The 25,964-nt window shown below is 19.2% G+C and overlaps 3 protein-coding genes and 2 pseudogenes across 5 annotated transcripts; 2 read left to right on the forward strand and 3 right to left on the reverse strand.

Moving 5' to 3' along the window:
• Positions 1-1,513: 1,513 nt before the first annotated feature.
• On the reverse strand, positions 1,514-2,401 carry PmUG01_00032400 (annotated as a pseudogene). The gene is given in 3 exon segments: positions 1,514-1,879; positions 1,894-2,226; positions 2,240-2,401. Coding segments are annotated over 3 exon segments (861 nt in total).
• Positions 2,402-6,628: 4,227 nt separating this feature from the next.
• On the reverse strand, positions 6,629-9,090 carry PmUG01_00032500 (STP1 protein; the record flags this gene model as incomplete). The annotated part of the gene is made up of 3 exons (XM_029007132.1): positions 6,629-7,716; positions 7,974-8,961; positions 9,070-9,090. 3 exons carry the CDS (start codon positions 9,088-9,090, stop codon positions 6,629-6,631), a joined length of 2,097 nt encoding a protein of 698 aa, XP_028858900.1.
• A 6,344-nt stretch (positions 9,091-15,434) lies between these two features.
• On the forward strand, positions 15,435-16,219 carry PmUG01_00032600 (annotated as a pseudogene). Its single transcript is given in 4 exon segments — positions 15,435-15,443; positions 15,571-15,808; positions 15,823-15,866; positions 15,881-16,219. Coding segments are annotated over 4 exon segments (630 nt in total).
• A 1,866-nt stretch (positions 16,220-18,085) lies between these two features.
• Positions 18,086-18,984, forward strand: PmUG01_00032700 (fam-m protein; the record flags this gene model as incomplete). Its single annotated transcript, XM_029007243.1, has 2 exons — positions 18,086-18,178; positions 18,307-18,984. 2 exons carry the CDS (start codon positions 18,086-18,088, stop codon positions 18,982-18,984), a joined length of 771 nt encoding a protein of 256 aa, XP_028858901.1.
• A 5,889-nt stretch (positions 18,985-24,873) lies between these two features.
• On the reverse strand, positions 24,874-25,670 carry PmUG01_00032800 (Plasmodium exported protein, unknown function; the record flags this gene model as incomplete). Its single annotated transcript, XM_029007354.1, has 2 exons — positions 24,874-25,452; positions 25,584-25,670. 2 exons carry the CDS (start codon positions 25,668-25,670, stop codon positions 24,874-24,876), a joined length of 666 nt encoding a protein of 221 aa, XP_028858902.1.
• Positions 25,671-25,964: the final 294 nt, after the last annotated feature.

Here is a 25,964-nt window from a genome sequence, read left to right on the forward strand (position 1 = left end):
TCTATGATTAAATAAATATTATAAACTATATAGTATTTTTATATTTATTATAATCTGGAAGCGTATGCTGAACTCTTTTTTCCGAATTACATTTATGATTACTATAAAACTATTATTATAAAACATAAAATTAATTATCTCCTTATTTCAAATATATGTTCGTTTATCCTTTTAATACGAACATGCTAATATTTAAAATAACATGAAATAGTTTCAACGAAAAATATTTTTGTTTTATTATTTTGAATGTGATATTATGAGTAATCTGATCATTTCCATATCTATATTAGTAACAAAATTGCAGATATATGGTAAAATACAAGATACCACATAGATATGCAGAATAATTAATATTAATTCCTATTCTGAAATTTATAATTTGGTTATTAGAAATGTATCTGAAGTTTTTACATAAAGCAAAAAAAGAGTCTGATTTTTTAAAATGTAATATGTACAATAATGTATATATAATGACTTACATGGAGTTAAAAATAGTGGAATTCTATTAGAAACCTGAATAAAAAAAGAATTTCTTTTCAACTATTCTAATTATTTAGGTATTATAATGTTACTTGCTATTACTTTTATGGAAATAACTGTTGTATTTTTTTCTTGGTATATAGCAAATAAAAATGCAATATAGAAATGTATATACGATTTGTTATTTTATAATATACATTAGATAAAATTTTATAATTATGTAATAAATTTATATGTGTTTGTTATTTTTCATAAGAAGATTTTCTTACTACTTCAGATGTTACATGTATAAAAAGTATTAGAGGAGAAAAAGACAATTAATTATAGTGCTTTAGAAGAACATATATATGAATTATAAACTAAATATTAAGAGTTTTGCTATATAAATTAGAGACTGAGTAGAATAAATATCTCTTAACTACATATATAAATAACATTTTTACAATGTTACATAGAATAAATACCATACAAAAACAACAATACTATAATTTTTACATATTTTAAATTTTTAATTCTGTTTATCGGCAAGCACATAAATGATAATAAACCTTTAAAGTTATAAATAATATATATTTATTCTTTTGAATTTTTGAATAATGTTTTTATTTTATGAATTTTACTTTTTAATTTGGATAATAATATTACTGGTGTTTTTTTTAAAGCTTCTGTTTCAACTCTTCTTATTTTAATACAAATTTAATAAACAGTTCTATATATTAATGTGTAATAAAATCATTATTTATTTTACAATCTTGTGCTATATATTTATACACTAAAATTATGTGGTTTTTATTCTAATGAAAAATTCATATATAAGTGGACCTTTTTCTACTGGCTCAAACAGTAGTACTGTATATTAACCCTTTGTTTGAATAATTGCTGTGTGATTTTTTTTAATTTTTATGCGCTTGTATACATTTCTAATTTTTTTTATCAAATTTATTAAGAAATATCCTTTTATATGTAACTTTTGCACCGCTGAGTATTAGAGTTTGTATTGCAAATAATATAAACTGTGGTTCTTATATCAAGGATCACATTGTGGTTGATATCCTACACTATAAGAACTTCCTTTAAATTTTCTATCTAATACTTAATATATATTTTGTAAGGATTCTCTTTTTTCTTTAAATTCAACTATTTTTTTCGTAAATAAGCTATTACATAAGCATGATATCAATAAAGTAAACTATATGAAACAAAACATGTATCTATACCTAAATATATTAATGTTTTGTGCTTGTAAATTTTTGTAAAAATTGGCATATTCGTTGTGTTAGAATATTCACGTTATTAACTATAATTTTTTTTTAACTTTATATAAAAAAAATAAAGAGAATGCTGCTAGTAATACGACAGCACTGGATAAACTGACAGTAAATATATATTTTACTTGCATAGGTGATAAATATGTGGTAAACCAGTACAAGGAGTTACCATATGAATTTTATTATCAAACGCTTCTTTACAATTGATTAACTCCTAGCAAAAGGAATTTTAACTACTTTTTTGATATTTTTCACAATTATTCTTGTAAAGGTTATAACATTTCTTAATATTACCACAAATTATATCACCATAATTCTGTTTTTTACCATTAAATTTGCTAAAATAATCATAATAAACGTATATTTATTAAATCATTGTTAAAGATTCAGTATCAATTTCTTTTATTACATATATGCATATATTATCTAATTTAGACGAAACATCTCTAAAGGGGTTAAACCAAATGTGACTATTATTCTTTTTATTTTTTTTTTTCTGAATTTATCAGGTAATTCAATTATTTACACCATTTGTGATTATCAGAATTATATTTATCCTTAATTACAATTAAATATTTACCAATCTGTTGACATAATATAATAAAATTAGTATTAGGAATATTTAAAGAATTATATTTAGTATTAGAACAATATTATACAGGACTTATACTGTCAATCTTAACATTTTAACTAACCCCCCCTTATTCCGTTTTATATTGAAGATGTAATTACACGAATTATTTTAAAAAAATAATAAAATTAAATAAAAAATACTACTACTAATAATAATATATATTCGTAAAATTATATTTTAATGAATAAAAATATATATTTCATTTATGTAACAACAAATTAATGAAATATTATGATATATATAAATATTATAAAAAACAAATAAATCTTAAGCTTCCCCCTAAAATGTTTGCACCATTGCATATAAATATACGTGAATGAAACAGAAAAAGTTAAATTAAAGACATATTGATATTTATCTAAGTGAAAAAATGTTACGCTTTATGTTTATATGTGATGCATTTTTTTTTGTCATATATAGAATTTAAAAAAACCATTCTTAATAAAATCACCACTTTAATTTTTAATTAAAATTAATATAAGGTTGTATAGTTTGTACAGTACAATATAAAAGCTTTTATTTAAAAACATTATAATTTGAAAAACATAATTTCTTTATTATATCTAGAATACAATTATAGTAATGAATATTCTTCCCTTTAATTTTTGTCCGTGTGAAAATTATATAAATGTACTTATATGCTATAGAAAAAAATAAATTAACTTTAGAGTACTCTCATATAAATTGCCAATTATATTCGAGTATCTAATTAAAAATCTTTTTTTACCTTTTAAAATACTATAAATAGATAAATATTATTTATTTTATAGGTATAGAATTTTCTCTTTTATTTTTATTTTAGTGTTAGAATGGCACGTTTCAAATTATTTCAGTTAATATTAAAAATATCTTATAATAATATATAAGCTCTTTAGGAATCTCAATTTCGTGATTTTTAGTGAAATTATAATTTTTCATAAATGAAAAATAAATTCAAGTTAAATAGGTTTATAATACATTAAAATAAGTACTATTTCGTTAAATTAAAAATATCTCGCTTAAAAATAATATTTTAAGTATGAATATATTATACTAGAGATAAACATTATCATATTATTTAAAGCAATCTCTTATTTTTTTTCATACTATTACACAAGAAGCTAAAGTTTCAGTTTAATCTTTATAACTTTTGATTTATTATAGTATATATGATTATATTTCAAATATAACAATTATATAAACAAAAATTAGATATTATTACAAGGTAGATTAATTAAAATTATAAAATAAATAAAAAAAAAAAAAAAATTTATGCCTAAAGCTTTTAGTAAAATATATTAGTGAATTTAATTTATACATGTGACTTATTAAAAATATAAATTAATATATCAACTAAAATTTGTATTTAAAAACAAAATATAACAAGCCCCATTAAAAAATAAATTTATGGCTTTTTTTCTACATTTTAAATATAGTAAAATAATTGTTAAAAAAATATCATAATATATTTAAATTTCAATTATTTCACTGCTATTTTATTTATCACTATTCCATGTCTTATATGTTCTATTATACAATAACGTATATTTCAAGGATCTCAGAGAATAATAATAAATTATTATTTTTTTTTTTTTATATATCATATTATTGTAAAATATTTTATGATTATATATTTAGTAAAATATATAACTCGTATATTATTATATTTTAATTGTACTAATATATTTAACATATAATTAAATATATTTAAAAAAAAATATAAAATTACATAAAAACGAAAATTGTTTTTGTTATTAGTATATACGTAGAATGATTTCTCTTTTACTTTATGAGCAATGTAGTAATTGATATAGAAACGTTATTATTATAATTGTTAAAATAAATATTTTTTTAATTTATTTTACATAAGATATCCCATGTTAATTTATTTTTATATTTATAACAATAATATATCTTTTTTCTATTCTCATATATGAGTTTCGTTTAATAAAGTAATTCTGTTGTCAAAATTCCAAATAGATTCCAAAGAATTAATGTTGTGCTGTTATGAGATTAATATTAATTAATAACTACATTTGTAGGTTTATGTATGCCAATATTCTATTATTATTATTAATATTCAATATATTTTTAGTATAATCACAATAGATTTAATAGACTAAAGTTATATTAAAAAATTTATTAAGTACCATATCATATATAAAAAATAAAATATAAAAGAAAACATAAATATTTATTATTCTGGTAATGTATACATTGTATTAATAAAATATGCATGTAATATATATATTATATGATAAAGTATAAAAGTATATAATGTAATGAACCTTATATAGATTAAAAGAATATACGCTAAAAGAACTATATATTTAGTTCTGGTAAAACAAAAAGAAAAAATATAAATTCTATTGAATTTATTCAAAAGTGTTGGAACAAAGACAATGCTAATATAACTAGCTAAAAATAATTATTTTCTTAATAATATGTTATTAATATGTAATAATATATTTGCTTAATGTATTATAAGGATATTACATTAGAGAGACGAATATATCTATTTCATTTAGCATTGTATTAACCTATGGTAATAATTATAATTAATTTAGATTAATATATTTTTAGCTATTTTATTTATTAATATTATGCATGAATTAATGATATTGTAAAATTCATAAATAAATTGATATTTTTATGGGATTTACATAATATGAAACAGTAAAAAATGATCTGTAATCTACCTATTATTTTGGTATATGGTATCCGTTAAAAATTGTTACATATATAAAATGGATTTTATATTTTCACAGATAAATCTAGTATTAGTTATTTTTATAAATATTAATATATAGAGAGATTATTTAAAAAATAATAACCATTGATCTTATTAGCAAAATAGAAAAAGGAAAAATATTATTGCGTAATTACAAAAAATCCAAAAAAAAATATAAAGATAAAAGTCAAAAATTAACAAATTCTTTTTAAAATGTAAAAATATATCATATTTTTTAAATTTACTATAAAATACTTATATTCTCTTTTATATCCTTCTGGTTTTAGAAAAGCTCTGAAATTCATATAGTACTGTTTAACTTATACATTTTTTTTATATTTAACATTTATATCTTTTATTTTATAAAAATATTAATAAATAATAATGTAGATATTAAAGTAAAAAAAAATATAAGAATATTTTTTATTTAATTGTTTACATTTGTTTTAAAAGCGAATATAAATTACAAGTTAATATAAAAAACTATGTATTCAGAATAATTTCAATATTATCATGTTTTAGGCATTTTAATTAGTTCAATGATTTTTTAAATTTATAATTATAAAAGTTATACAATCAAAAAAAATACTTTAATATCATAAATATCTATAAATATGTATAAAGTTTTTTCATTTAAGTTACACTATTTGTTGTATAAAAAAATTGAATTCTTTATATAGGGACAGTACTTTTAAATACGGTATTTTCTTTGTGAGAAGATATATATAATTAAAAAAAAATATATTGATATATAACAAATAAAGTGTTACAAACTTACTATAAAAGAAAACGTTTATTATGCAATTATCTATTAAATCTTAATGACCTAGAAGTATTTCATTATGTATATAACATATGGTTTTTCTATAATATATTAATTTATATGAATTATATATATATTTTCACTACGATTTCGTGTATTTTAAGGTATTTCTGTTTTTTTATTAAATTTGTTTTTATTAATTAAATCCTTAAACAGTTAATTGATAGGAATTTTTTGAAGGATACAAATAAGCATCTTTATAAATATGGAAATAACCATATATATAGAAATAATGAAATAACATAAAATTCTAAAATTATAAGTAATTCTGATATATAAATTAAAAAGAAGTATTGCAATATTAATGTTTTTGCTTTTTTTTATTTTCCTACAAGTTTAATATTTTTGGAATACATTAATATAATTTTAATTTATATATATATATATACCTTGTTACTTATATTTAATCAAATATTAATATAAATTTCGTATTAATAATCTTAAAGAAATAAAAAATAGTATATATAATTTAAATATATTTTATGCATCTTCATTTCAATCTTCATATTTCATGTTCTCTTCTCTTTCTTTTATTAAGTATTTTTTCAAATTATTCTTTTTATTGTTCCCATAGTGAATAATAAAATTTATTAAATAAGTTTCTTATAGATTACATGCTTACGCAAAAATGTTATCCTTATATATTCAGAATGTATATTATAAATTTTAAAAATGTATTTTTGCATATTTCAATAGTATTTATCTGCAGTTTTTTATTTTTCCATAGAATATTCATATGTATTATCTTCTCTTATCCAACATTCTAACTCTTTTTTAAAGATATCTTCCGTTTTATAATCATGATTTTCCGTATTTTCCAAAAAATCTCGGTTAAATTCACTTATGTTTTCTATAAATTCTTTTTTACTGTCTGAATTTTCTTTTTCCTTGAATTCAATTATGTAATTATCCAAATGTGATTCATTATTTTCAATGTCCTGCTCTTTTTTGCATTCTTCTAATACTGACATAAGAACGAGTATACATAGTTTTGTTAATAATTTTTTTTTTATATATTTATATAATTCTTGGTAGTCTTCTTTGTTCGATAATTCTCCTATATTAATTAATGGCAAAGAATCTTTAATTTTTTCATTATCATAATCATCTGGTATAATCTGGAGTTCATCAGTTAAATAGTTAAGTAAGTCCTGTTCAATATATTGCTTAATAATTATACACTTCTCTGATATCCACTGTCTCCATATATCTTTTTCTCTTTGTGAAAATGGAATATTTTGAATTTCATCAGGATCATTTTTTAATTCTTCTCTTTTTTTTAAGTTAGCTAGTTCCCTTTTCCAATCATTTTTTAAATTATTAAAACAATGTACTTTTTTCAATTTTTCAGAAAGATTTCTATGTCTTTCTATCCATTTATTCCATATTATTTTTTGTTTTTCTTTGCAACTGACAGTTTTATCATCTTCAATTATTAGTTCGTCATTGGTCAAATTAGTATATACTGTATATTCTTCTTTTGCTAACATTTCTAGGCATATTTCTAAAAATTCTTCTTTTTTGTATTCCCATTTTGTATTTCTGTATTCTTCGAGTACTTCCATATGTACTTCTATGATGGTTTTGTACCTATCCTTTTTTCGGTTTGACACGTGTACTTTATTATTCATGTTATGTTCATTTATTATTATATTTTTAATGGTTTTTTCGCTATCGTATTTTAAGTTTTTTAAATGATCGTGTGCTAAGAACTCACTTTTTTTCCAAGAAAGTAAAGGATTTAATATTCTCAGAAATTTCACAGGTCTTCTTTTTATCTTTTTTTTTTTTTTAAACAACCCTATTAAAGCATACTACAGTAGAAAAAAATGGATTTTTAAAACAAGTTATTACGATAATAAAATGATTATCATATTTTTATTACATAAGTGTTATTTTACTTTAATAAAAAGGGAAAATAGAAACATAACTATAAAGCTGATTAAAATAGATGATGTGTATGTGTTGGACGAATTCGCTAATGGACCTGAAATAATTATAAATATATATTTAAATCTTTCATTTCTAGAATAGATAAATAAGTAGAATTATTGGTACTTGAAATTTTAGGGGTTTCTGGGGAATTAGCATAACGTAGAGGTACAATTGATAATTCGGCATTTAATGCATGCTTTTCGGGAGGTTGTACTTCTGGTGACATTTTAGAATCTGAATTTGGTGATATAATAACGCCTGGTAATACTGTATCATTATCATTAGCTTTTGTTGTTGTTAATTCTATTGGACCTTGATTAGTTAGCATAGCTTCAGCTTCTTTACTTTTATCTCTAGGATTTGGTGCACTTTGAGTTTCCTCTCCTTGTAAAGTTTGAACGACTTGTTCCGATGGATCTTCAGGTTTAGGTGGCGCTTCATCTGTTTTTTGATCTCCTTGTAAAATTTCTTTTTTTTTTTCTTCTAACTTTTTGCAAGTTGGAATTTGATCCATGGATAAGCAATCAGATGGTTTTTTGAATGTTTCTTCGTTCAGTATGTGACATAATGGTTCTTTAGGTTTTCCTCTACTTCTTTTTATTGGCTCTTTACTATAACAATGATTAATGGTGTTTGACCTTGTCTCAAAATAATTCTTCATCACATCAATCCAACCGCTGTAATCGATGCATTTTTGTAAATATTTATTATCACACGTCTTTGAAATTCTACGTTTTAGCTGTTTTATTTCAGTAAGATAAGTATTTCTTTTTTCACAAAAATCTTCTTCTTCATATTTTAATTCTAAAAGTTTCATATCACTTTCATTCATAACAACAGGACATTTTCCAAGTATATCAACATTTACATAGTGAGATCTTACCCAATTTTTTATTGCCCCTTCCCATGTAGCTTTAAAAGAACTATAATATGATGGGGGGGACTTGTTTTCAATTAGATATTTACTCAAATGTCTACATACTTCTCTAAATGTTTCTTTGTCACTCTTATTACTTAAGGTAGCAGTCTTAGAGGTTATATATTTTCTAATATTTATAAAATTTGGATCGACAACGTACATCAGAAATCCAGAACTTCGAACATTCAAATTCTAGATTCAAAAGAATTATTTAAGAATTATTTTTTACCTTATTTATATTATCAGTTGTTCTAGAATAAATAAATAATTCATACACATCAAAAAATAAGCAATTATTACCGAAGAAAAACAATTATCCATGGTGGATTTACGTTAATATTCTAGTTTATTGTAAATAACCGTCTGAAGGAAAAATATGAATTTATATATTTAATTATCAATATTGTAATTTTAAGTTTATACATGGTAATAAAAATAAATACAAAATCATCATTTACATAAGAATTTATATATATTCTATAATATAATTTAATAGATCAGTATTTATTTTATGTGCTGCTTATCTGGTTTTACGTTAAGTAAATATACAACAACTGGAGATATATCCTAATCATTTTTTAATATTAATTCACAATTATGTATATATTATTATATAAAATAATTTTCGCTATATAAAGAAAAAGCCAAAATATTATCCGCAAAACAATACATATAAATTATATCAACATGTAATATAAAATTTATTCGGTAAAAATAACTTTAATCTATATATTGGCATTTTCTATTTTTTCTTAGTAGAAACACATGTATATATAGATGTTATTACCTATAATAATATATATAATTCCTTTTATTCTTACGTTTTTCATAGAATAAATTATCTATAAGCCAAAACATTATTAGTAATGATAATTTGTTTTTATTTTTGTTTTTTTTGTATTATCTTTTTTATTTATTATTGGTATAGGTTGTTCTAGTGTTATACAATTTTTTTAAATATCTTTTATATTTACTATATTGTATAAAAGAACGAGAACTAATATTATATAAATTATACTAAAGTGTTGCTATACTTGTGGAATGTTCTTATTAAAATGTACGAGTGACAGTTAACATTTTATTTATATCTATTACCTAACATTCCTTATTTACAGTATATATTATTTCATTGAATAATTTTAATATAGTATAATTTATTTTACATATATTTTCTCTTGTACATACCTGTTACAACTTTTATATATGAATCCTTTGATTTGAAAAAACAATATATTAAAAGTATATTTAGTTTTAATAATGAAATAAATTTTGGATACATATTAAAAATATATAAAAAAATATTAAGAAATAATTATACTAAAATTATTTATGCAATATAGTTGAAAAAAATATAAAATAAATTATAATACTCAAATAAGGAATCATAAAATAATAACTTGACGCAAAAGAAATAATATATTACGTTAGACAAAACAAAATATATTGAACCTTTGTAATTTTTTTTATTCATTAATTGATAGTTATATTCATATAAGTAAATTAAAAATATATTATATATTTTTTTGTTCGTTTATACTTTTAATTAAAGAAAATAACATTTTTATAATAATAAATATTTATTTAGCCTACATAAAGAAAAAGATTATGTATAGTTTATAATACTTTTTAAGTTGTGAATAATTAATTGAAAACGCAGAACAATTTAAATTCACAAACAACAGAATAGGTTATTATGGTATAAATTATATAAATTATTTATTATTTTAATATTACATTTGAAACATGTACATATGAAATATTGAGTAGTGAGCAAATTAAAATAGAATGTAATAACAAATGCTTGTAATTAATTATTTCACGTATAAAATTACGTTATTATTGTTAAGCAAAATAAATATGGTTTTCTAAAAAGTTTTATCTTAATTTTCTTTTATGCTTTAATTTATTTATATTAAAATTATTTGTTCGTTTTTCTATTCCTTTTATTTTAAGCTCTTACATTTTATTTAATTTTTTTTTTTAAATATGTTAATAACAATAAATATCGGATTATAAATAAAAATAAGTTATCATATTTTAAAGTATTATTTATATATATTTCTGTATTTGAATATATTATATAAATTTATGTAAATATAATATATATAGTGAACATATCATTGTGGATTAATATATGGCAACAAATAACAATATACTACGATATTATCAAACATTTGAAAGAATATTAAAAAAGCTACGTAAATTTATTTATAAAATATTTATAAAAAAAAAATATTTTTTTTTTCTTTTTTATTATATTTTTTAATATATGATAAGAGGTTTTGTACAATACTGAAATTTATGCATTAGGTTTATTTATCAATAATACAAAATTAATAAAAATTCATATGAAATAATGAAATTTCCTTAATTTTATTGAGAATATGTCATAAATCATTTTGGTTAAAAAATAATATTTAATACAAAAATAGATTTATTTTTATATAAAGGATTAACATAATATAAGTTAATACAAATGCTATATGGATAAGTATTACAGCATGAAATAGAAAAAATATGTAAAAGTCAATGAAATTTGGATAGTGCAGTTATTTAAATAACAAATTATAATGGTTTCTTATTCATTATGTACAAGAACACCATGTAAAAACTGTAGTATATAAAATTTTAAAGAGGAACTAAGGTATTTTAATTTCTTTTTAATGTTACTCAAACTAGAGCTTATAATTAATAACATATTATTATAGTGAAAACAATCATAAATAATAATATAACTAAAATATAAAATAAAAAAAATATATTTTGATGATAAGTATGTCTTAATTTTACCAGTGTTCTATTAGTTAAACAGATAAATATATAATTGTTTCAAGTTATAAAAAGAACTTATTTTCATAAGTATTTTCACGAATAAAGCAATAAATTATATTTTACAAGATTACTGTTATGTAAAATATGTGATATTATTTTTATGTTTTATTTAGTATCATTTCATATTATTTGATTAAATAAAAACATTATATGTATAATTTATTCGTTATAGAATTCTATTATTTTAATATTTATAATTCAAAACGTGACATTCATATATACCACAATTTTGACAATTTAATAATTATAGTATAAAAATAAATATATATGTATTTATCCTAAATTCATATATGATATATTCTTAATATTACGAATTTTTATTTAATTTTCATTATAATTCTTTTCATCTACTAGATCTACTGATCTTGTTACGCTTATTGAATTATTAGTTTGTACTTTTTGATACATTTCCATTTATATATATTATCTGAATGGATTTTATATAAGAAATATTACATATCCTAAGAAACTTAATGTAAAACAATAATTTGGAAATTGGTTATCTAATAAAAATTATTTCGTTTTTATATTTCTGTGCTTCTATTAATCATACTTTTACGTAAAAAATTTGTCTTTGGATTACATAAATATATATATATTCTTATACTCTTCAATTTTTTACATGAATTTTTATGTATTAACTTTTTATAGTACTATTAAAAGCATAATCCTATTCTATTGCATTTAAAGTGTAATTAAAAAAAATAGCTCTGACCATTTTTTGTTTTCAATTTATTTTAATATATATTTTAATTAAATTGTTCAGGATTCTATATTATATATACAATGAGATATATTATTGAGCATTTATGAATTACAATTTTTTACACTATATGTTATTTAATATCTAATGTAAGTCTAATATATCTTATAATTTGTAAAACTATTTATCTGTATTAATGTATTTCATTCATGTACATATTTTTATTTTTTCTCATTAAAGTTCAAGGAAAAGTACAAGTGATTTAAATTATTATTAAATAAATTTAATATTTATATATGCAACACTATAAAAACAGTAATTTATTGTAGTATCGTATTACAAGGATTGTGTGAAACATTCACATTTTTATGTAAATTAGTTTTTAGTACTAAACAAAAGGAAACATTAAAAATATTGCAATAAGTGTTAATGTAGTAGTTTAAAATAAAGATATAAATTCATACAACCTAGATATATAAGTTAGTTTTTCTTGTTCCAGTATACCCACAAATGAGATTTTTATAATAACTGTATAACTTTTGGATTCAGTACCTTCATGCAGTTCATTAATATCATTTAAGAGTAGTGTCCTTTTGTGCTTCATTATATGATATTTACGAGAATGATATTCATTTTTAATATAATCAATTTGTGTGCAAAAAATTTATTGCATTTTGTGTAACATATGTATTTATATATCCATTATATAATCAATTATATTTTTCAGCATAGGCACGAAAACTATATATATAACTCTATTATTAGAACTTTTTAGAAATAGTAAAACATATAATTTATATGTTAAATTATAAAAAGGAGTAAAAAATAAAACATATCCTTGTAAAAAAGAAAAATATTGATTTCTTTGGTAAATTATATATAAAACCATATAGAGAATATATTATTTTTGATAAAAATTAAATATATAAAAGAATAATTTACTTTTTGTACACATAGTATTATATAGCTTATATAAACATAATAATTATATTGTGTAAATAGAAATTTAATAACTTGTCTTTACTAATAAGAGTTATTGTTATGTATTAATAATATTAATTATTAAATATAAAAATGATATGTTGCAAAAGTAGGTAAAGATTGTTGAGATATGTGAGTAAAATAAAAATATACTTATATTATATATACGTAATAATGAAAAAATAAAATATTTTAATAGGAAATTAAACTTATTGTATATGACTTCTCAAATTGAGAAAAATATATATAATTTTTACTAATATATATTTATTTTTTAAAAATTGGTCTCAAAAATATATTTAGAAATAATGAATATTGTTAAAATTGATAAATCCTATTTATACGTAAATGTCTTGGAGGATTTTATTATACAAAGAGTTCAATTTTGTGATATAATTTATAAGTTATATGTATATAATTATGAATATTTAAAATGGTTTTGCTCATAATTTATATGTAAATATTAACTGTACTTAAAAATGTGAGATTACCAAATTCGAAAAAGAAATCCAAAGAAACTAGATAAGAGTCTCCGTGTATGCTTTAACGACAATAACATATATATATATTAAAACAAAAAATATATTAGTGTCAATTTATATTGTTTTCTTTTGTTTTGTATATTAAGTATAGTATTTTAAATTTATATATTTTTTATTTTTTTTTATTTCTTTTACTTGTTTAATCTAAAGAATAATATTTCTTAAAGTAACAAATAATATATAGTTTTATATCGTATGACTGCAATATATTTCTTTGCGTATGGTATATTCATAATTGTCATACCCAATATAATAATGCATAAAGTATATAAATATTGAGGAATTATATATTTTTTTTCTAAAATTATTTTTAAAAATATATTATTTATGTTTATTTTTTAATTTTTATTTTCAGAATTTGTTCCTGATATTATTGACTTGCAAAAAAATAAATAATAGTATAATATATTCTGCCCAAAACTATAAGAAAAATATTACTAGAAAATATATTTTATTAAAATATACTTATTCTTATTTATTATCTACATATTATATTCCACAAATGATCCTAATATTTAAATATATTTAACTTTATATACCTTCGAACCGACGAAAATATATAATATATTTTTGAGAAAATTTTACTTTATTATATCTATTTTTCCCTCATTATATTTTATTTTATTTAATTTAATTTTTTTTTAAATATATAATTTTAATCAAAGAACACGAAAAAGAAATTAGTTCTATGAGGATAAACAAATTTCATATAGAAATAATGATATATATTAAAATTATTTAAAATATATTATTTTCAAAATTATGATACAAAAATTTATAACTTCTTTTTTTCTGTTTATTTTAATTATCTTTAAAATATATATATTTTTAATAAATTAGTGGGTATCCTATAAATCTTTTTATTTTAATACGTAATATATAATAAGGAATTGAATTTTCATAATTAATATCATGCAAAACTTAGGCAAAATGCTTTTTTTTATAATTAATATTACTACTATTATATTGTTATGATAATAACAGATTTTCAACTATAATAAAGATTTGTTCCAAAATGTAGCGTTTGCAAAGTTGGCATTATTAATAAAAAACTATTATTATATTTATATATTAATATCTTAATATATAGTATAATATATAATCTATATTCCATATTTCATATATTTTACAATTTACATATATTTAATAGTTTGAAATATTAAAAAAATTATATATATATAATATATATATATATATTTGTTAAAAAAGAATTATATAAAAAGTATTTAATTACTGTATTAAATTTTATATTTTTTGTATATTTATGAAAGAATACGAATTATATTATTTTTATTAAATATAATTTTTTATGAATATCATTAAGATAAAATTTATATAATAAATTTATAAAGTTTCCATTATTTGTATACGTTGTAAAAAACATTTAAATTATGTACATATAATTATATTTTTATAAATAAATAAAAAATTAATAAAATAAATACATTACCCTTTATAATTAAGGCAATATTTTAGTATTGTTTGTTGTTTTCTTACAGAATGTAGTACAAATTTAAAATTATATATCACGGAAAAAAAAATTAGGTCAAAATTCTTTATTAAAATTGGTATGTTTATACTTTCATCTATAATATGTAGTTTTTAGAATGAAAAGAGTTATGATTATTTTATTTAAGGAAATTTGTATTTTTTATTTATCCGGTTCTTATTTTTATCAACTATGATTTTAAGATTGAGATTAATTATTATTTTAAATAATAAATATATTTTTTTTTCTATTAGAATACGTTTAATATATTTATGGGAAACCATACATATGATATAAAATTAGATTTAAGAAATTTTCGATTACTAGCAGAACTTGAACATAAAAACATTTCACATATTATATATTCACAACAGATACCTAATTATTAAAAGAATGACGAAACATTTGTATTTAGAAATGGAAAGAGGAACAAACAAACAAGCACACAATCAAGGAGAAGTTCTTTATATGAAGAATTCAATAAAAAATATAAGGTACAAAAAAATTAATATATGGAAAAAAACAATTATCTCATTTTGAAAAAAAACTTTCAAGTAACATGATTACATAGATTTTATTATAAAAAAAAAATCTTCAATTAGTAATAAGACATACCAAAAATTAATATGTAAAAAGTTTGGGCATAAAATGTTATTACCTACTTTAGTATTCTTTTGGGCATTATTAGCATCATTAGGAGGTTCAATATGTAGTTTTTTTGGTCAAAGTAAAAATTTTAATACTACTGTTAGTTATGACTACGTTAATATAATTTTAAAAGATGAATGCGATATAACATTTCTTGTATTTTTCGGTATATTAATTGTCATATTGTTGATATGGTCTGCTTTTACTTATATGAAGTTTAGAAAATATAAAAGAATTTTGAAAACTAAATGTTAGAATGGATAAAAAAATGTTATTATTTACGTAGTGTACCTGGTAATTTGAATACAAACGTGTATTATAATTACTTATATGTTCAATAAAGATATGCATAATTGCCTAAATTACATGAATGTACATATGCTAGCTAGAACTTTTGGTACTAAAAAGTAAATAGATGCTTTATTAGTATATCTGTTATTTTGAATGTATTAGTGTTTCAAAATATGTTTTTAGAGTCTTTCTTCTGTTATATTAAGTATTACAGCGTGATATTTATATTTATGTATTAAAATAGATACTGATAAATGGTATATGTATGTGAGATAAAATTAATACATTATGGAATAATCATGGAATTTTATTGATGTATGATAATTTGTGCTTGAAATAAAACTTGTTCGTTTCAATTTTTTACGTTGCTCTAGTACAAATTTATTATTTTTTTAAATAACTTTAATAAGATCATTGTTAGTTTTGAAATAAGGATAAAAGTGTATAGTTCTTTATTTAATAGAATGAAGTGAAGATATATTGTTGCATTAATGTGTATATATATATTCATTTCTTACTTATAAATAAGCATAAAATTTATTCTATAAAATACGTTTTATAGCAAACACAAAATTATAATATTTATTTTAAATATATTTTTAATAAATGATTAGTTCTATATGTTTTAAAAGATAAAATATAAATATATCATAAAACAATGTCTTTATTAAATACTGGTTTTATGTAACTTTAATAATTTCAGACTTCTAAATCATCACAATTAAATGAAGAGTTAAAAAAATTTTTTAACTTATTGTTGTGTCCATAGGTGTTTTTATTTCATTTTTGCAAAATTACTTAAATATGTATTATAAAAAATATTTAAAAATAAACATACTATAAATTGTTTTTATAACTTATGATAATAAAGACGGAAATAAAGAATTAATTTTTATTAATTATTTTTGCATATGTTAAAATTCTTTTTTTTTTTTTTTCTTTTTTTTATATTACTAAAAGAATATATATAAATATATGTATATATAAATAAAAACAAATTATTTCCTTAAAAATAAAGAAGCTTAACTAGTTATTTTAGTATAAATTATGTGTAATTAAAAATTTTAAAATTGAAAAATTATATTATAAAAATAAAGGAACAGTGACTATTTATCTTTGAAATATATTTCTTTTTATGTTCCTACATTATACATATTTTATTTTTAAATTATACTATGAACAATAAAATTGTAAATACGTTTATGTATTAACTAATGAATGTGGAATAAATTTTATATAATAAAATTTGTAAGGAATGCATTTTTCTTTATTTATTATTACTATTATTAAAATTATTAATATGTTTTATGCATAACCATTTTTCCAAAATATTATGCTTATAAAATTAGTATAATTAATAGAAAAAAATTATTAAAATAGATAATAATTCACTTTTTCTATAAAAGAAAGAATTATCTATCTTCTCTATATTCTATATTGTGTAAATACCAAATATATCTTAATAATAAGAAATCATATAATTTTTTTGTATTTTAAAAATATATAATAAAAATATTATTTTATTACTTTAATATATTAGATAGTAATTTATACATTTCTAATATGTATAAATGAATACAAATTATATTATTCTAATTAATGTTACATTTATAAAAATAACATTAAAATAATAATTATATAATGTAGTTCTTATGCTACTTCTCTTTGTTTATATAGCAAAAAATATTATAGTTATATAAACTTTACTATGTATTTACAAAAAAATAGAAAAGAAATTAAATGAATAATTATCGTACCTTTAACATAAAAAAAATACTACATTATTGTTAATTTTTCTTTACTACAAATATTACAAAATTTAATTTCTATATGATGGAACAAAAAATTATGTTTCTCCTATTTTTTAAAATTTCTGGGTTTATTTTTTTTTTATCTTGTATAAGTCATTTTAACAATGAAGCTGTATGATAATGTTATATAGATATATCTTCACTTTTCATAATTTTTACGTGTTATTATTATTATTACTGCTCTTCAGAATTACTTTATATCATATATTAAATAATATATATTTAAGTTCTTTTTTTTAGAATATGTTTATCAAATATTTAGATGAGAACTATAATAATAGTAGCAAAATAGATAAAAAAGATTATAGATTACTGGCAAAATATAAACAGTATAAGAATTACAACTATGTAGGTTTAAATGAAAATATACAAAATAAATGGGAGCACCAAGAAAAAAATATATATAATAATAAAAAATGGGGAAAGGGAAAGAACAAACGGTCTAATAGAAGTTTATTAAATAAGGCACAATACTACACAGAATATATAGATTACAATAATGCAATGTTTGATGGAAAACATTTTCATTTTGAAAAAAAATGGATAAAAAAAAAAGATTATGATGATTATGTCGAAAAACAAAGAAGAATTTGTGATATATCTTTAAAAAAATTAAAATTTAGAAATTATGGTTATGTCGTTGCTATATTTATTATTATTTCCTTCTTTGGAATAGGAATACCAGTATTATCAGGGATGAACTCTTTAGATACAGTATTGGAATATATTATTGAGTTTCCGTTATTTAAATATTTTAAAAATGTTATAAGTGAATTGTCAGACTCACATAAATATTGTCTTTTAGGAATAACGTTAAGTACAATTATCATTACTTTATCGATTATAGTTGTAAAGGCAATTTGTAAGATCTTAATAAATAATGAAAAATATAGAAAATTTAGGTTAATGAATGACTAATATGAATAATAAAAGGCATATATACTTCTGCAAGGAATCCTTTAATATGAATTATTAGCTATAATATTTTTAATGATAAACTTAATAAGAATATATATTATGTGTAAAATATTATAAATATACATGTGTATAATTAATATATTCTATAGAAAACAATAAAACATTATATTCTTTTTTTTTTTTTTTTCGTGTATTGAACATTCTAATATTTCTAAATTTGTATTTCAAGTTATATTCTTAAGTAATTAAATATTATATAATAAATATACGTTTATATATATATATACATTTTTATGAAAAATATATATTTGTGCTTTAAAATGATTACATAATAACATAGTTCACACTATTATACAGAAATATGATAACTTAAATTTTTAATAAAATGTTATATGTTATATATTATAACATGTTGTAATCTAATATTATTATTTGTTCATTTTATTAAATGTATTATTTTTTAATTAAAAAAAAATGAGTTCTCGATTGTATTTAGTGAAACAAAGTGCATATATTTCGTTTCATTCATATGTATACATGTATTTTTTTTAATTTGCAAAAAAAAAAATTTTAATATGGAAGATATATTTTATGTGAAATGTATCTTATCACATAAATATTGGATTGGTATTTTATACATATATTCAGTTCTTTTTTAATTGTATAAATATGAAATTATAAATATATAATGAATTAATATACATTTCAACTATGGATTAATTATAATTGCTTAATAACTTAAGTATTCGGAATCATTACATTCTATAAAGTTTTTAAATCAACTGTTATATTATATTTGTACCTAATTCTAGTGTTTACACAATACTTAACAAATTATTTGTATATGTATTTATTGAAAATTTATATATGAATAATTTATATATTTTATTTATTTTTTATATTTTTAATACGTTGTATTATTGGATAATAATTAAGAAAATACTAATAGATAATCTGTTGGATTTCTTTCTAAATATCACTTAATCGAAATTAAATAATGGAAAGTTTATATATTATTTCTAAATATGGTATATTCAATTAATTTCATATTTCGTCAATAATTACGTTGGATATAATTAATAATATAATTATTCAGATTTGACACAATTATAAAATTGAAAAAAACAAAAGATTTATTTTATTAGTAATATATATTAGTTTTTTTTTTTTGTAATGTTATTTTAAAAAACAAAATTTTTTTAATAAGTTTTTGGGTTATATAACATTTTGACATTACCATGATAGTGGTTGGGAACATATTTTAATATGTAGCAATGAAATATGTTAGCTTATACTAATTACGATAATTATTTAATTGTTATTTTGAATTCAATTACTTATAAGATGTTTTAATTTTTTAAGAATTTATATGAATATACTAAATTCGTATATTACCTAATAACCTATATTCAATAAGTTGGCTAATTAATAGCTACCTTGAGATAATTTCCTTATGTTACTTTTAATTTTGTTTATTATATAGTGTATTATTTCCTAATTTTGTTATAATAATATGAAAATATATTTTAAATGTAACTAGTATTTGGATAAATATTTAAAGAAATATTTATGGATGTCTATTATTACCTCAATATTTCTTGTAAAGTATTTAAAAGAAAAATATGTTATATTACGTAAATTATAGAGAATGAAAAGTTAATACATCCTATACACTGGTGATAAATTTTATATTTTACATATATATATAATATATCTAATCAAATTATTTTATACTCAGACAGTTATTAATTATAAAATGGAAGTTTTATTATTCTTCTTAAATTATGTAAATTTATATATTAAACATATATTGAGGAACTCAAAATTGTTAAACATCTATCAAAATAAGATAGAAAAAATATATTCTTATGTGGGAATAGAATAATATATCAATATAATATATATACTAAAAGCTTTTATATCCTTAAATTGTAATGTTAGTTTTTTCTTTATCTATTCAACTGAATAACAGAATGTGATAATTATTTTATGTACACTTTTACTTAATTATCAAGGAAAAAAAATTAACAGTAAATGTTGTATTTGATTGTTCTCAACATATCAAATATATATACAAAAGAAGTTTATACAAACCAATAATATATTTGAAAGTGGGAAAGTAACTTAATGATATAGTAAATGAGCTCCTTTAATAAATTACCCTTTTTTTAGTAATATAATTTTTAAATGAATCAATTTTTCACATTAAAGTAATAAATTCTTTTTATTATTTACTATTTATTTACTTTTCTAATAAAAAGGATAATTCATTAAACCGCTTTTACTGTATATATATTTATGTCTTTATACCTACGATTTGTAACATATGAGCTATTATGGAGGTTATGAAACAGAGTACACGTAATATAGAAAAGTATAAGGACAAGATATTAATTACTATTACATCTACTCTAAATTAAGAAAAGTAGTTTTATATGATAAGAATTTTATATACTTTTAATAATCCATAAAAATTCAGTATACATTAAAATTTTGTTAACATAATTTCTTTGTCATTTAAAATATTACATTACTTATAAAAAGAATATATATATCTCTTGTATTTTTTCAAGTTATGTTTGAATAACATTCCATGTAATTTCATATAAATAATACTTTAGTTCAATATCTCTAAACAAAAATATTATTTTAACTGTTATGTAAATGTATATTTTAGCAATTTCCATGTCAATTATATCTCAATATATATATATAATGTTTCATTGATGTAATAAGCTTTCATTAATACATGTTTATTGTTTTATTATTTTGACTGTGATATTCATTATAATCGGAAAAATATCATATATGCATTAATAAATAAAATTCTGATGTTTAGTCGAATCTAAGGATATACATTGTTATGAGAAATAATAAAAGTGAGTGGGTAATAGGAAATATATAATGTACAAATTATGATAGCTTATGAAAAATTTACATAATAAAAAATGGGAGTCCCATTTCCTACATAACTTGTGTTTAGTAATATGTAAATAATGAGTTCCATGCAGACTATAAAGTGGAATTCTATAATGAATCTCAAGTAAAGTAAAACTACATTTCAATTTTTCTGAACTTTTTCACATTTTAATGTTACTTGGTATTACATTGAAAGGAATATTTATAGTATTTTTACTTTCGTATAAAGTAAATAAAAATTATATGTAGGAATATAAATACTACATTTTCTTATTATAATATACTTTATTGAAAAATATATAATTATAAAATAGATTTACATATATTTTTTATTTATCGAGTATCCTTTTTTTTCCTCAACTTGGATGTTATATATATAAAAGAACATTAAAAAAGTAAAAAAATTTAGTATTGTTTTTGAGAAGAATACATTTATCAATTATTAAATAATGGATATGAATCATCTTATTTAAATCTAAGAAACACTAAAATTTACCTCATCTATCATCTTGCACAATGATACTTACTACAGTGCCACATATAATATCTACACGATAAAGGCAGCAATATTAATATTATTATATACAGGGTTAAATTTATAGTATTATTAATTTCAATGGAACAAATAATAATAAAAGTGTAAAACAAAGTTAGTTATATATAAAATACATGTGCTCTTCTAACTGCTTGGATAATCTTTTTATTTTAAAGTTTGTCTTTTTTTATTTATTTAATAATATTATTGATAGTGTTTTTAATGTTTTTATTGCTTCTTTACTATTTTTAATACATGGATATAAAAATTAAATAATAATATTTTGCAATTAAATCAGTATGTACTTCATAATTTCTCTTTGTATATTTAAGTTTTAAAATGATTTATTTTTTATATAAAAGACATTTTTGTACATAGGTGGATTTCGTATCTATTGACCATAACAGTAGTGTTATATATCTTTTAAACGGATCTTTGAATAATTTTTATATAATAATTTTTGTGTTTTTTATGAATATGAATTAATTTCTCTGTTTTTAGATTACCTTTTTTATTAATAAATTCTGATTTGTATATAACTCTTATATAACTGAATATTCCATGTTACGACATAAATAATATAAACTGTAATTTTGTTATATACTGTTTCCTTAAGGATGGTAGTCTAAATTATGAAAAACTTATAATTTTTTTTCACTTATTCATAGATATTTTATAAGGCTTATCTTTCTTCTTTTTCATCTTGGTTAAGATCAATTATTTATTTTGTTTAGTAAACGACTACGTAACCACGATTTCATCAGGGTAGAGTATATGGAATAAATAATTATAGATTTATACTTAAAAATATATTTTTGTTTTGTGCTTGTAGCCATTTGTGAAAATGAAAAAGTACTTTACATTATATTATTAGAACCATTAACTATAATTTTTATTAACCTTATATATAAAAAGTAAGGTTAAAGATCTTAGTAATACAACAATTGTTGTTAAATTGGAAGCAAACGCGTAAATGTTTTTAGTTGATGAAATTTTTGGTCTACCAAGGCATTCAGTTACATAGCTTATTTTTTCATAATAGACTTTCTTAATATTGCTTAATTCTTTAGAAAATTCATTATTTACATGTCCTTCGCATTTGTTGTAATGTTTAATATGAAATTCGTAATATTTATTAAAATGTACACAATTTCTTATTAAAGTTTTATCTTCTTTAGGAATAATTCTGATAAACACCTCATATAAATTATATAGGCTTGCATCTTTTAGTAAAATATTAAAATAAATTATTTATATATAAATCTTACATATATTCGTTTATTTTTCTATGGAATGTGCTGATATGTATGAAACGAGTCATACGAATTATCAATAGGTTTCTTATGTAGAATATAATTTAAGTATTTACGCGTATTTTCCCTATTAGTTGCATAATTTTTAAATATATATATTAAGTATCCATAAATATTATTACATACAAGGGTACAGATATTATTACCAGCATTATATTCAGGTGGTGAACAAGTAGTGGCACAAAAATTAGAAGCATTTGCAGTATATTGTTAGATATATGATTCAAATTCTTGCTCATATTTAACAAATAATTCCAAGAATTATTCTAAAAATAAAAAATAGAAATAATAATAATAATAAAGGAAATAGTGGAAAAACTGTAAATAAGTGAACATGAAACGAGTTTATTGTTTATGACACAAAAGAAGAAATTCTGTACTATATATTTTTTTTTTCCTTAAATGAAAATATATTATCTGAATATTTTAAAATTTATAAATAGAAAATATTCTTGTTTGGTAAAAATTATAATAAAATTGATTTAAATATATAATTAGAACTCTAAAATGTTGCATATATAGTTTTTTTCAGAAAAATTATCTTAATTTACATGTAACGAACACCTGTTGGAATTCACTAAGTACATTCATCTGAGGAGGACGATTATAAAACCTAATAATATAACACATTTACAAATTTATACTATATATTAAAATACAAGTGAAAAAATAAAAATAAATATAATACAAATCTCAATAAAATGATTGGTAAAAACATAACTTTGTTAAAATAATACAATTGCACATACAGGTGTTTTTCCCAAATATATAAATAAAAAAATATAAAGAAGAAAACAAATAAGTTTAAAATTTATACTTTCTTATAGAATTTTTGAAAAATTAAATATATATATAAACACAAATTTATGAATGAATCACTTAAACTACCTCATATAAGAATAACACTAAATGGATTTAATTAAATAAAAATTGAATATCAAATAATTGATATAACACTTATATAACAGGGATATTTTACGTACTACGAAATGCATAAAATTTTATGTATATTAAAATAAATTCTATAATTTTAAAAATTTCCATGGATGTTACATTAATACTCATAAGTGCATATAGAAAATATTTCTACTTATTTGGACTAGATACTATATTCACCATTATTCAATTTTTATTATGTAAAGATAAAATAGAGTTTGCTTGTCCTATTAAGTCAGATAAAATTACTTCATCTATTGAATGATCTATGTTTGTGATATACGAAAATATATAGTATGATTCTGCTAACCTTGGAATAGTAAGTCTAAGCAAGTTTTTAATTTTTGGGCTAGATACAATTTGTAAAAGTTTTTCGTATTTTTCCTTTTTAGAAGGTGATGCTGTTTTAACTCTCTTTTTATATTTCAATTTTAAATAATATAAAAGATCATTTATATATTTAACTATTTCTATTGCTCTTGGTTTGTATCCATCATATTTCTCTGCTTCTTCTCTTAATTCATTATATAATTTGACAATAGCTGCATTAGATACATTTGAATTATAAGAATCTATAATGATATCCTTATATTTGGATGTATCATAACATCTAAAAAAACTGGAAAAGCAATATTTTTTATAATGTTTGGGTATGGAATCATCACCTGCATAATACATTGGTCCCAGAAAGAATCTTCTCACACCTAAATCAAACTTATGATTATGATATTTTGTATTATTCACTGATTCTGTAGATGCATCTGCCTAAAAATGTTAATAAATATTTAATATTTATAAAAATGTCCTAATTTTCATATGAATAAATTGTTATTTTTAAAATGAAAATACATGATTTATAATGAATGTATAGAAATTATTAAATATAATAATTCTACCGCATAAGCATCCTGGAATATCCATATTAATAAAGAAAATGAAAAAATTATAATAAAAAAAGTTAATTTATTTGTATGCGCTATCATTTCGAATTTAATATTTTAGGAGTCAGATGTTTTGTGATAATTTAATTTTTGAAATATAATTTTTTCGATAATATTAAATAGAAGATTTATTATAACTTTTCCGTTATTTCTTTGTGATACTCCAAAATGTTAAAATTCTTACGATTAAATATATTTAAATATAATAATTATAGGATGTTTTCAAATGTAATACGAGAAAAAATATATTAAATAAAAATATCATAGTAATTTTTCTATGCAAATGTACGAATTAAAATAATATAAATAGATTAGGTTCTGTAAAATCATTAGAAA

This window comes from Plasmodium malariae (assembly GCF_900090045.1).
Source record: "Plasmodium malariae genome assembly, contig: PmUG01_00_14, whole genome shotgun sequence".
NCBI classification, from domain to species: domain Eukaryota; phylum Apicomplexa; class Aconoidasida; order Haemosporida; family Plasmodiidae; genus Plasmodium; species Plasmodium malariae.